The sequence below is a fragment of the Pelobates fuscus genome, chromosome 4 (genome assembly GCF_036172605.1).
Source record: "Pelobates fuscus isolate aPelFus1 chromosome 4, aPelFus1.pri, whole genome shotgun sequence".
Lineage (NCBI taxonomy): Eukaryota > Metazoa > Chordata > Amphibia > Anura > Pelobatidae > Pelobates > Pelobates fuscus.
The window spans coordinates 346,368,926-346,382,817 of NC_086320.1; the positions used below are offsets into that span (position 1 = coordinate 346,368,926).

Consider the following 13,892-nt stretch of genomic DNA (forward strand, 5'->3'; position numbering starts at 1 on the left):
GCCTTCATTCTTCCAAGATAGATAAAATGAAATTAAATCAGGTAATAGTAACAACCCCTGGAGGTTGGGCTAAGGTAACAACTCCAGAATGTTCTTGAAAACCAGAGTAATCTGAATGTACCTTTCCTGGTTAAGTACTTTATTATTAAGTGGGAAAGAATTTAGGATAGCAGCTGCAAACCACATCTGCATACCAGAAGGGTGACTCCTATTAAATTCAGGCATGTAAACCATGGTGCTACACTGTGCTTTGTCACACTGTGAATTACAGCTACCCAGAATTGCACAGACAATTATTCAACCCCTTCATGGCAAGCATCTTTATTACTAAGCAGAACACCCTTTTGACCTACTCCAAACAACATGCATAGAGAGACGACACAAACTTCATGGCAGCGTTCCTGAGGAATATTTGCTTATCGCTCATGAGCAATGGCCTACAGTTCAGTAATATACTTGGGTTTGCGTGCTGCAACACCCTTCTTCAAATCCCACCAGAGATTTTCCATGGGTTCAAGTAAGGTCACTGTGATGGCCACTGTAGAGTTCTCTAGTTATTCTTCTGTAATCAAGCCTTGGTGGAATTAGGGGTATGCTTGGGGGAAGGTCCAATGACACCCAAGCTTCAACTTCTTCAAAGACCGCATGACGTTTTCTCCTAGGATCATCTGATACTTGCAGTGCCAGAGGATGTAAATCAGCCCCAGAGCATCACCGGGCCACCACATGCCACCACAACTGTAGACAGAGTGTTCTTTTCAGCGTATGCTTCATATGTATTCCTCCAAATATACCATTGATCCACTGGGCTGAAAACAAGTCTTGTTCCATTACTCCACAGAACAGAAATCCCAAAACTTCTGTGACTTATTTATATGATTTTGAGCAAACTGCAGCCAACTTTTTGGGGGCTTTTATGTCAGTAGTGGTATACATCTTTCTGGCATGGAACCCTTCGGAATTTAGTAGATGCCTTATTGTGCTCACTGGTACCTCACTGCCTGTTGCCACCAAGTCTTGCTGCAGGTCTTTTGGAGTCACTCAAGGGTTTTTCACAATCTGCCTTCTCACAAATCTGGTTGCCACCATTGATAGCTTCCCTTTTCTGCCACATCCAGGTAGTGTAAACACTGTTACTTCAACTTTAAACATGCAAACTATGCTTCCAACGGTGCCTTTGTTATCTTTTTGAATCCTAGAGAAACTGCTATGTTAATGTGTTAATCCAGCCTCTAGTGGCTTTCTCACTGACAGCCACTAGGGGCTGCTTTAGTGATTCTCAGTGTGAAAATCACACTAAGATGACACTGGACGTCCAATCAGTAATACTTTCCTATGGGCGGTTTGAATACGTGTGCGGCTCTTGCTGCTCATGCGCATTCTGAGCTGACGTCGGCAGGGGAAGGAGAGGTCACGAGCGCGGAGGGAGCCTGGTGCTGGATTAAGGTAAGTGGCTGAAGGGGATTTTAACCCCTTAAGCCTAGCGCGAAGGGGGCTCAGAGGGAGGGGGGACGACCTAATAACCCTATAGTGCCAGGAAAACTGGTTTGTTTTCCTGGCACTATAGTGCTCCTTTAAGACTTGAGATTGAACTGGAGTTCTTCTTTCTCTTTCCATTCTTTTCTCAGAGACACATTTACCCTGGAACTATAATATATCAGCTATTACACTTGTGTTTTCAAGGCTTACCTTTTTTTTTCAGAAACTCACACAATAAAGCACACAATTAAATATTTTTCCTTGAAAGTGTATGACTATAAGTGTGATTTCTTTCTAGGTGCTATGATACCATTAAATATGGAGTAGCATCATAGTTGAATCCATTTTACCATTCAGAAGACTAGAAACATGACCAGTGAGAAATACCACTCTCCTCCATACAATAAAATGGTGTGGGTGAATGAGGACAATTTAAACAGTGGTTGGTACTTAATGTTACATTTTGCTGTCATCAGAATCTCATCCTTATGGACCTTATCTCAGCATGGAATGCTGAGCTTTCAGCTCTGCATCCATTCATTTAGTACACACTCTATTCTAGGATCTTTAACGATCACATTGTTATGGTAGCACAGATTGTCATTATTTTTGAAAGGGTTTAAGACTGGTTGGTTGCAGACTAGAGTTCTAGAATTGTTTCATTCCAACAGTGGTCACTAAATAAATTTTCAAATAATGAGGTGCTAGGCTTCACCCCTGTAATTTGATCCCGCCACTCTCCACAAACTTTGCCTCTAATCTGTTGAACTTTGTCCACTTATATGGATACTATAGGCACAGAAACAAGTTTAGCTTAATGAAGCAGTTTTGATGTATAAATCATGCCCCTGCATTCTCAATGCTCGCTGATCTGCCATTAAGGAGTTCAATCACTTTTGTTCCTGTTTATGCAGCTTTTAACCTTCTCTGTGACGAAACAAAATGGTTTCATATCTTACTTTCTTTTTGAATTTTGTTGATTGAACTTTTTATCTCATATAAATTCTAAATTAAATAGACTGTGTAATAAATTAAATTTAAACATTATATCTCTGAGAATGCTTTCCTATGGACTGGCTGAATGTGCGCGGTTCTTGCCGCGCATGCGCATTCAGCCGATGATGTTGGAAGAAGGAGGAGAGTTCCCAGCGCTGGAGAAAGGTAAGAATTTAACCCCTTCCTCCCCCTAGAGCCCGGCGGGAGTGGGACCCAGAGGGTGGGGGGGGGGTGGGTGGGGGGTGGGGACCTAAAAACCCTACAGTGCCAGGAAAACGAGTTTGTTTTCCTGGCACTATAGTGGTCCTTTAAGGTTATTTTTGACAGTGTCATCTAGTGTCCAGGTTGTTGCTGTTTTTTTTATATATATTTTATAATTTGATTAATAATGCCTTACCAGTAACACTCCAGTGCAAGTACATTATATTTCTCAAGTCACTTAGCCTGCTGAATCATATGGGAAAGGAAGTCTGCAAGAACTGCGGTGCTAAAGGTAAGGCATTATTACTAAACAGTTTAGATAAATTTCTATATGCAGAGTATCAGATAAAGTCTTACCTGAATTAACCTGTATTCAGTTTCTGCATGGTTAGACTGCCGTGGAGAGCTATCAGCAGGGAAGAGAGTTAGGGAGGGATCCAACCCATGGAGCCAGGGGAGGTCTTTAAGAGACTGCATGGGAAGAAAGTGGTGCAGGCATGTATTCAAAGCCTTGAGCAGCAGCAAGCTTAAACTATGCAGCAGGCATGGAGTAAAAATAGAGGTTGCATCAAAGGAAGTGGAGTTTTGCCAACTCAACTCCTGGTGATAGCAGTCTATGGAAGCCCAACAGATAGGCCAGTAGACAGGTCTGTCTTATGGGGCAGCATAATTTACTCTCTTCAGCAGCAATATTGGGGAACATAGTAAGGGTAGTGGGGAAGTAAACTGCAGTACTAATATTTTAATGGCTATAAACAACATGTTTGCTTAAACAGAAACATTTCAGGTGTAAATATACCCAAAGACAGATATAAACTCCAACAGGAAACACATATAAAGTTTAATTCATTTATTTACATTTTTATTGCAACAAAAACTGCCCTGCCCACCCCAGCTGCCACTATGGACAAGACTCTGCTGCATTCTAAATTCAATTTGTCCGGATTTGGGCCAATCAGGTGATCGTTCAAACTCCTAAACTTCAAGCTGAAATGTAACTGGACCATGAGTCCGACAAAATGCGCGTTGGTTGATCAGGTTAAAAAATACTTTTAATAACCCTTTTGGATTTTAATATCATCTATATGTTGACAATACTCAGATTTACCGCTTCACCTCTGACCTCTCTCCTGCCATCCTGGAACACATCACAAAGTGCCTCTTTTCCATCTCTAACTGGTGTTTTCTTCCCATTTTCTAAAACGTAAACTTATCGTTCCACCCTGAAAAGGTCCTATTACATCTATCTACTAGCTTGCAAATGGGATACTTATTACGCCAACCCCTCAAGCTTACTGTCTTGGAGTTACTTTTGACTCAGGTCTTGCTGTCACATGCAGTCTGTTTCCAAACCTGTAACTTCCACCTTACAAATATTGCCAGCATTCAACCTTTTCTAACTGAAGATACAACTAAGGCACTTGTTCATGCACTCATCATTACTCAACTTGACTATTGCAACTCACTACTTATTGGCCTTCCAAATACTGCTTTGCCACTTTAGTCTGTAATGAATGCTGCCACAAGGCTCATCTTCCTGAATGAGTGCTACTCCTACACCTTACCTCTTTGTCAACACTTACATTGGCTTCCTGTACCCTTCAAGATCCAGTTCAAACTACTAACACTAACCTACAAAGCCCTCAATAACTCAACTCCGTAATATCTTTCCTTTTTACTCAACAAATATGCCCCTTTGCTCTGTGAGTGACCTTCGTGTGACATCTGCTTGTTCTCACACTGACAACTCTCATGTGCAGGATTTTTAAAGGGTTAAAGTATTTCCTACCCCATTCTCTACACCATACTATCAGACTCTTCCCTATCATCTAGTCCCTAAAAACATCTCTCTTAAGGAAACCCTACCATCTTCCTGGATGATGTTCCTCTCACTGCAATTGCCCTCTTCAGTTTTCTCACCTCTATAGCCCAGCTCACTCTCTTTCCTTCCACTGTTTGGTTCTTCTACACACCACTTTTACTAGCTACTTTTGACAAGGTATTTTATCCATCAATTCCTTCTCCCTTCTGTCATGCTGTTGTTTCTCTGGTGTGTCTTTATCCCTTCCTTATAGATTGTAAGCTTGTTTGAGAAGGCCGTTCTGCACCTCTTGCCTCTGTCAATATTATGTCAATTACTTTTTGTTACGATCTGTATTCTATAATTATAAATATAACATAAATATGTATACATTTTGTGTTACATTAATTGGATAATTTTTGCACCCTTTTGGTTAGTCTGATTCATTTGCCAAATCGGTTTTTCATTTTGCAAAGTCCAACCAACATATTACCAAAATTTGGCCATCCTAAATATATACATATTTTAGGAGCCATGGACATCCTTTCCAGAAATGTGGTAATGTGTATATATATATTTTCACATCCCAGCATGTACATCTGTGGGGCTTCTACATACACACAAAAATAACAGACAAAAACTCGTTTACGTTTCCAGACAAAAAGAGAAGTCGCCATAGCATATTTCACAATGTGTTAATGTGTCTGAAGCTGCTAGAATAGTGTCTAAATAATATCAACTTAATCCGCTTACTGTGACTTGAACGGATAGCATGAATCTGATGGCGCTATATAAATAATAAAATAATAATAATAATAAAAATATATACTAGCCCTTTCAATATCAAACAGCGATAGCGACTAGTTTCAAACAACTGGATTAAAGTGCATTGAATAGGGAGGCAGCCAACATACCTCAGATTTGTGCAAACATCTTATTGCTGAGTTCAGGGATTTTATGTGTGTATTATTGCATTTTATATTATAAATCTAGATTCTCAGTTCCACTTTGGTCCTAACTGACCCTTACTCTCCTCCCACCCCCTCACAACGAGGAGAATGATTGCATCTTCAATACCTCTGTTAGCTTTGATTTTCACTCTTTTACCCCATAAAAAGCTCCTAGTGCTTTAAATGGAGCCTTTATCTTTTCCTGCAGTAGAGAAATAAGACTGTTTTCCTAATGTGTAATGGTACAAAGTTAATCAACCAGAATGTGTGTAGCACAGAGGTGCCAGCTCTACATCTTTAGTGTGAAAGGAAAGGATATAAAAGTTCACTTGGACCAAAGCAAAGAAAAAAGTCACAAAAACAGAACAAGGTCCCTCCAGTGAATGCAAGGTAATTAATCTGCACAGACACACTGGGTGTTCTAGGTACATGTCACATTTAAAAGAAACAATAGGGAAGTTCTGAGAGTATATCTTCTTCACACTATAAACATGAGTTCATGTTTTCCTCTTTATAGGATGTGCATAAAATGAGACAATAACACTTTGTACCATTTTTCTTTCTACACATGAGACAATGCATCACTCTTAGAAACATGGAACAATGTATCTGTCTCTATAGAATGTTCATGAAAGTAAACAATAACACTCTGTATACCTTGCTCAACAGTGTTATCAGTCTTCCTAGAATGTTCATCAAATGACACAAAGTTACAGTTTTTTGACACATCAACCTCGTGTGCAATAGTTAGACAAATACAAAACAAACAATCCTGTATCAACAAATCTTTCCTGAACAGGAAGCTGTAAACACAAGAAATAAATCCAGAAATGGTGTTGAAACAATACGAAGAGGGCTTTTTTTTTTTTCATTTATAGTGTGTGTCTTAGTCTGTACGCAGAGATTTCCAACAGCAGCCCGGCTCTGCATGCAGCTGGGGAGGAGGCGAGGGGGGAGGAGGAGTAAATGCTTGGCACTGGTATTCTTCTTTCTAGGAGCAATCTCAGCTTTGGAAGGTTTGAAGAAGGAGCAGTAGTTCCAGAAGGGAGAGGATAAGGTGCTGTGGATTCTGTCCTGCCCAGAGGGGGAGGGGAGGGAGGGGTGAACCAGAGGACTCTCACCTGAGAGGGGACAAGAAGAAAGAGGTCATAGACATGTACAGCTTTCTACTTGCCTCACCCAATGGAAGTCCATCGATTGGCCAGCTCGCCCCCGCTTGCTTGAATCTGTGAAATGAAAGGGGGTGGAGGGGAAGGTACAGGGGGAAACATGGAATAGAGAAAGGGATGGAGAGGACTCAGAGGTTCAAACAGACCTTAATCTGCTCCCACTGCATATGAAGTGCTGATCACAAGTGAATGGGGCTGGGGAGTGGCTGAACTAATACACTCACACACTCCCTCTTTGCAGAACTATTTTACAGCTTATCACTGGGTGTCTGGACTCTGTTTAGTATTTTGTATTTAGGTGAAGGATATTTTGTTTTTGTTTGTTGTTTTTTGTTTTTATTTAAATTCTACCATGGTGTTTACTGAGGGAAGTGTGTGATTTTTGATTGCTTGATATCTCCCCTAGTCTTACTTTCTCTGAGCTTTTTTGAGAAATCTACCCTGCACAGAGATACAGAACATGACTCTCAAATGTCCTTAATATTAACTCAGCCTGGAGGGGTCTTATTCAAAGTTCATCCAGAAAACGAATTCCCTGTTGGAATCTAATACTACAAAATTTACTGTCTTTTTTTTTCTTCTTCTGACAGTTGCCACAGGGTAAAGACTTCCCAAGGAGTGATTTATTTTTTATTTTTTGTGAATAATCAGGATTGTGCCTGGACAAGTAGGTTTGCCCTAGACCTGATGATTGTCATTCCTTAGCCTCAGGTGGGTTCCTCCTTGCTCTGTGATTGTAGAAGTTTAGCTGGGTTCTGGTCAAGTTGGATGTATCACCTGAGAAGGAGGACTGGATTTGTTTTGGTATTTGGATCCCACAACTCCTTGCAAGGACTGAAAGAAGGAACAGACATTATGGAGACAATGGGGAAGAGCAAGTCACTATTTGGAGTTCTATTAGTTTTGCCTTTGTTGGTTGATCGCTATCACTTTACATCAGCAGAGGTCGCAGAACAAGCTTACGGTAAGGTTTGCATTTTGTTTGGTTTTTGGAACTGTACAGGCTAGCCCAGGAACTGATCAAGGTGAAGTTCGGTCTATGTGAATTCAATTGTCTGGCTGTTATAGCAGATTTGTTATTTCAGAAATGCTGGGGAAACCATAGATATACATTAAGAGCTGGTGTAATTTGTCTGATTTGGAGATGGTTAGTTTACATGAGATACGGATCATTGTTTTCTTATCATTCTTAACATTATGTCCTGGTCCAATATTTCCATGGAATCTAAATAGGAATAGCAGGAATGCTGGATTTTTTTTTATTGCCAGATACATAGAGTGTTGTCATTCATTATAGAACACTGAGCCTGCAAAGCCATGGAAAGAACTTAATTCGCACCTAAGTGTTCCAAAATGTATACAGTGTGCTAACACCCCTCACCCATCACTCACACACTACCTCAATGCATACACTAGCCTAGGCAACATGGTATTTGCTTTGCTTTAAGTGTATCTATGTAACCAAATATATGTATACACACTCTGTCTGTCTCTCTTCCTCAGGGCTTACACTATACTAAAGTGTAGGGTTTGCACAATAACACCCAATAGTTTGTGTGCATCTATACAACCTAATTAATGCATGGATTCATAGTCTTTCAATTTCTCTCTCTTTCTCAATAAAATACTGTACTAAAGCATGATGTTTGCACAGTAACACCCAATAGTTTGTGTATCTATATAGTCTAATACACACTCTCTCTCTCTCTCTCTCTCTCTCTCTCTCTCTCTCTCTCTCTCTCTCTCTCCCTCCTCCCCCCTGGATATTCAGTATATAAACAGGGTTTGTACACAACAATCAAATATATATAGAATAAGAACCAAATACGCACACACCTAAATATGTACAATGTGCCTATACATGATGTTTTCACAAGAGCACAATGTTTCATGTATCTTTATAGCATACTGGAGATACATACACTCATACACATGCATACACTCAGTGCATAAACATGGGTTCAGTATTTTTTTTTCTTTTATTATCAATATCTATGTAGCTGAAACAAAACACACACATACTGTATTTATGGGCAATAACAACTAATGGCATGTAGGTTGGTATATTTAAAACCCAATACACAAAAAACACATATGTGTAAAGGATTGTATAAAACAAATGTGGCTATAACAATTGGATTAGTGGAGAAGTGTTGCCAAGTAGATACTATTGCAAATAGTCAGTGAATGTAGTAATGGTGAAAAGAGTTGCATCAATAGGTGATTGTACAAACACATGAGACTGGAATACATGAGACAGCAAGGGGAGCCTTTTTTTTTTTAAACTTTACACCTGGATGTGGTCAACCTCATTGACTGGACAGAGAGGAAACAAAAATTCCTTGGAATGGAAACTGTCTATGCCCAATGAATTATTTGTATATCAGATACACGCTTTGCTTTCCAATGCAATTGCTTGTCTTTATGTGAAAAAGTAAAATGTCTTTTCATCTGACATATTACTGTCAATCTAGAAGATATCTTAATTTAATAAAACCCCAAAGTCCATAGTCTACCATTAATCACTGTGCAGCTAATTAGTGCTATTATCTATCCTATGGGCCATTAAATTATTGCTGACAGTCATTACTGTACATGTGAAACATCTTCTAAAAATCCCCATTATCTGTGTCTTTCTAATTGGTCATTTGTTTCCTTTTTTTTAACCACTGACTTTCCCAAACAGGGTCAATTAATTCCCTTTTTTTTCTATTTGTAGCCACTCCATATGCAGTCACTGACTTTTATTATTTAATGACAAGCTCTATGGGATTTTTAAGTAATGAAGTGCCAGAAGTTGAACCTTCCATTTATACCTTCTATGGTCAGTTGCCTAATTTAATGGTTTATCAGAACGTGAGAGATCTTGGCTCATCAGGGAAATAACTCAATTGACCTGGATATGGAAGATTTATTTTCTAGGTTGCATGCTAAACTTGTGAATATTATTATGAACTATATTAATGTTTCATTCCTCTATATTATAAAATTTGGATCTAAGCCCTTAATACAACTTTTAAATGATGTATATGCAAAGTCACTTTTTCATTATGATATGATGCAATTAATATATTTATACTCTCAAATTAGGCCTTTTAGATCACTTAAATAATATTTAGTAGACGTATAATGAGCAGCAGTTGAATAGCTAATATATGGTATTATAGATTGCTCAGATTTGATGTAAAAAGTATTATGAGAATCTTAAGTGATGGCACATCGATGATTACATGCATCACTAAAAAGGGAATCCTGAAAATCTTCAGTGATGGTATACAATCGACTGCTTGAAACAAAAATAAAAGGGCATTATGAAAATCTTGAGTGGTGGTGAATCATCAATTTTATGAATAAAGATAGAAAATAAATTATTTAAAACTTGAGTGATGGCATATCATAGATTGGATGAATCTGAAGAAAGGAATTCTGAAAATATTGCACAATGGCTTATCATTTAATTAATCAAATAGATAAAGTAATAATTAAAATCTCGAGTGATGGCCTTATTGTCCTTGTGTTCTTTCTCTGTTTCCCACAATGGCTGCAGATACTGGGTATTTTTTTCAAAGCAAAAATGGTACAATTTTGGGTGCAAAGATCTTAATACTAAGAAGCATTCTATTTGTTCCCACTGTGATTACTCCGTATTTAACACTTTGTCCCAAAATAGCATCTATTTCCCCCTTGCAAAATTTACCCTATGGTATATACAGACTGCTTAATGAACGTTATGCATTTTACATTGTTGTGATATAAACTTAGGACAAGTTGAATGTGCTGGTACTCAAACATATTTATTTTCAATTTCTATGTTTATTTTTGTTGATTTGTTTAACGTAGGTGTTCCCGATCAACAATTTGCAGTTTTGACTTCTTAAGTATTTTATATTTTCTCACATCTCCCAAATCTAGAAATTCAAGAGAGCGTATCTAAATGTTTTTTAGTTTTGCTTCAGTGGTTTGCTTATGTCAGTTTTATATTCTAACCTTGAATAAAGCTTTTGTGAGTGTCTCTAAATAAGATATGAATATTCTAACCGGAGCAGAATGCATGGAAATAAATTGTATGTCTTGACAAGAATGTACTGATTTAAAAGAGAATGTTATCTATTGTGAAAAAATATGGGAAAAATAATTTATGTGAAAGTTAAAGGGACATTATTACCTTGTATAAACTACTACTTATAAATCAGATGTATCAAAACAGTGGATGTCAATTTGAACAGTGCTTGAAATGAAATATGGCCTTTCACCCATACATTGTGTGATCATATAAACCTGATATATCTTTACTGCCATTGGAAATGATTCTGTAACTGCACATTACACAGAGTGATGATGATCTTCTCCTCTCCTGGAGCTTTGGGTTGCATTGATAAAATAGTGCTGCCCCTGTGAGTCCTTCTGGAGGGGGTTATGCAGAGTTCCTCCATACCTGCATAATTCTTGTTGCCTTGTTGGCCATCTCTTCCCATTTCCTCTCTGATATAACCTCGTGCCTGCACAGAGACACTGCTGGCTGCTGGCTGCTGACTGCCAACTTAGTGAAATGAAAAGATATTGGTATGTTTTGAGGGCAGTGGTGCATTTTGGTTTTGTGCTAATTTGGCACACTCTGACAGACACACAGACATTCACTAACAGACATACACACACTAACTTACAGACACACACTGAGAGCCACACACTCAGAAACACACACTTACTGACAGACACACACTTACTGACAGAGACACACGCACTAACAGATACACACTGAGAGCCACACACTCAGAAACACACACTTACTGACAGACACACACACTTACTGACAGACACACACTTTCACTGAGAGACAAACACACGCACTAACAGACACGCACGCATTCACTGACCAGATCTTGGGCTCCCCATGACACGAGGCTAGAAAGACATCTGCTAAAGTTGGCAGGTTATTTGGGGTTTGTCCTGCCCCGCAGCAATGTGCCATCCAAGGAAAATGCCTTACTAGCTTCATGGTAAATACCGTGCTGTTTTTGAGAGTGTGTGTTGTAACCAACTGTGTGTGTATATGCTATACACTGCATATGTGATTGTAAGTACCTGTATCTTTGTGTGTATGTCAGGGAATATGTTTCAGAGAGTGTGTGTGTCGTGTGTGTTGAATTGTGTTAGTTTGTGCATCTGTGTAAGTGTACCAGTGTATGTTGTCAGTGTCACCAATAGTCTATTTATACTTTACAGTACATGTGTGAGCATATGTCTGCATGTATGTGTGGGTAAGTATATAATAGTATAGATCTGTGTGGTTTGAGTGTGTGTATGTGACTGTATATAAGTGTGCGTGTATGCTTGGTGCATATACAGAGGTAATCAAAAAACCTTAATACACCACTGTACGTGCCAACTGTTAACTTGAATAAGAAGAGTGTACATTCTTAGGGGCAACAAAGCCCAAAATACATAGTTAGGGAACATATTGTGGATTTTAAATTACGTTCAGATAGAATGTATAGAGGACAATTTAGAGAGTTGTTTTTGCATGTTTAGTGAATACATGTTTGAAATCTATACTCGAAGACTATTTACTCACTCCCATAAAAATATAGGCAACATTAATTGGAATGGAAAATGAAAATAAAATCTAATGTGCTGGATTGGTGATTATCCCAGCTCTCCTTTTTTAAGAATAAAGTCAGCGAAGCCTTGTTCTATGTTTCCACCTGTACTATTTCTCTACTTTCCATGAGCTCCTTTCTTTCTTACTGTTCAGTGGCCACATTATGGAAATAATATACAACATGAAGAAGCCATTAGGGCAATCCGAATAATCATTTTATACATCTGGAGAGAAAAAAATCTCCTGGGGCAATTATAGGGGTCATAAATATCAGTGTGAAAGTGATATATTTTATTACAATTTCTATCATTATAATGAATTACAATGTTCATAATCTGGAATTAGTAAATTAACCTCTGGTTATTAAATAGTAAAACATAGTCTAAAATTAATAAATTAATAAACTAACAAATTCTTCACTATTTTTTTTTTTTACCAAGCTTCACTATTTTGGCCCAAAGAAATGTTGGAAGTTGTCAAGTGACCACAGCTCCATGTCATGCAAAACAACCTTTTTTTTTCTCTGCCCAGTTCTAAGGTCGCTGTAACAGGCCAAGTGTATCATTTCAACTAGAATAATCACTGGTTTATTCGATTAGTGCAATGCAGACAGTGACATTCTAAACAGGTGTCTCAGTACAATTGGAACAATCCTCACTGGCTTAGATAATTAGGCTGATTTGGGCAATTTTATAATATGCACCTGGCTTGCTAAGGGGTGCCCGAAGACAGGATTGAAAAACACTCTAACAAAGTGCACAACATTAAATTGGTAATTAGTATTTGGTAGAGAGATGTACAGTCATCAAATTCCAGATGAAACCTGACTCCTACTCCCAACACCTTGCCAAAAAGTTGCAGTGATTAAGTCTTTCCATTTTTAGAAACGAAGAGATTTGTGCACGATTACTTGGTCTTTACAAAATGTTGTGTGGGTATTGGAAACAGATGTTTTAGGGTAACTAACAGATTTCTATAGCAGAAAGGTTTACATACTTTTGGGCGATACATACATTTGCTGATCAATAATACTTTATGCACGTTAGTCTAAATAAACCACAGCTTTCTCCATGTGACCCATGTGACTTATGGATCCACTTAGCGATGGTGGACCCTGAGCCAGCCCATAGGGACATTGGCGCTGGACTTTTTAAACCTCTTCTACACCACTTGGAGGGGGGTGGGGGGGAAAGGCACTATAGGGAGCTATGGTGCCTGAAAAAAACAACTTTTTTTTCCTGTCGTTATAGTTATTATTTTATTATTATTTTATTATTTACATAGCGCCATCAGATTCCGTAGAGCTGTACAATGGTTTCCCTTTAATGAAGGAATTCATAAACCCCTATGTAATTTTCATTAGATTTATGATTCAGAGTTTGGGATTGCCCCAACATTTGCATTTTGTTTGAGTTCTACATAACATTTAAATGTTACATGACTCATATTTTCATTTATTGTTACTGCTGTAACACAAGCTGCTTTCTTTTAGAAAAAAACAACAAAAAAAACTGAAAAGTAAGCAGATCTGTTTTATTTTCTTAAAATAATTTAACATAGAGCACACATAGTAATAAGACATTTATCACGAATATTAAAAAAAAAAAAAAAAACATGTCTACATTGCTAACCCCAAAGTTATCAATGTCAGTGTTTCAAGAACAAATTGAAAAATGTTGATTTCTAACAGTTTCCAC

At 38.1% G+C, this 13,892-nt stretch overlaps 1 protein-coding gene across 1 annotated transcript in view; it reads left to right on the top strand.

The window, feature by feature from the left end:
• Positions 1 to 6,514: 6,514 nt before the first annotated feature.
• The window catches only part of PLXDC2 (plexin domain containing 2), a 520,796-nt gene continuing 513,418 nt past the window's right edge, over positions 6,515 to 13,892 (top strand). Inside the window, exon 1 of the mRNA XM_063452523.1 lies at positions 6,515 to 7,560. Within this exon, the coding sequence (XP_063308593.1) occupies positions 7,365 to 7,560 (196 nt within the window). The 5' untranslated portion in view covers positions 6,515 to 7,364. The remainder of the gene's footprint in view (positions 7,561 to 13,892) is intronic.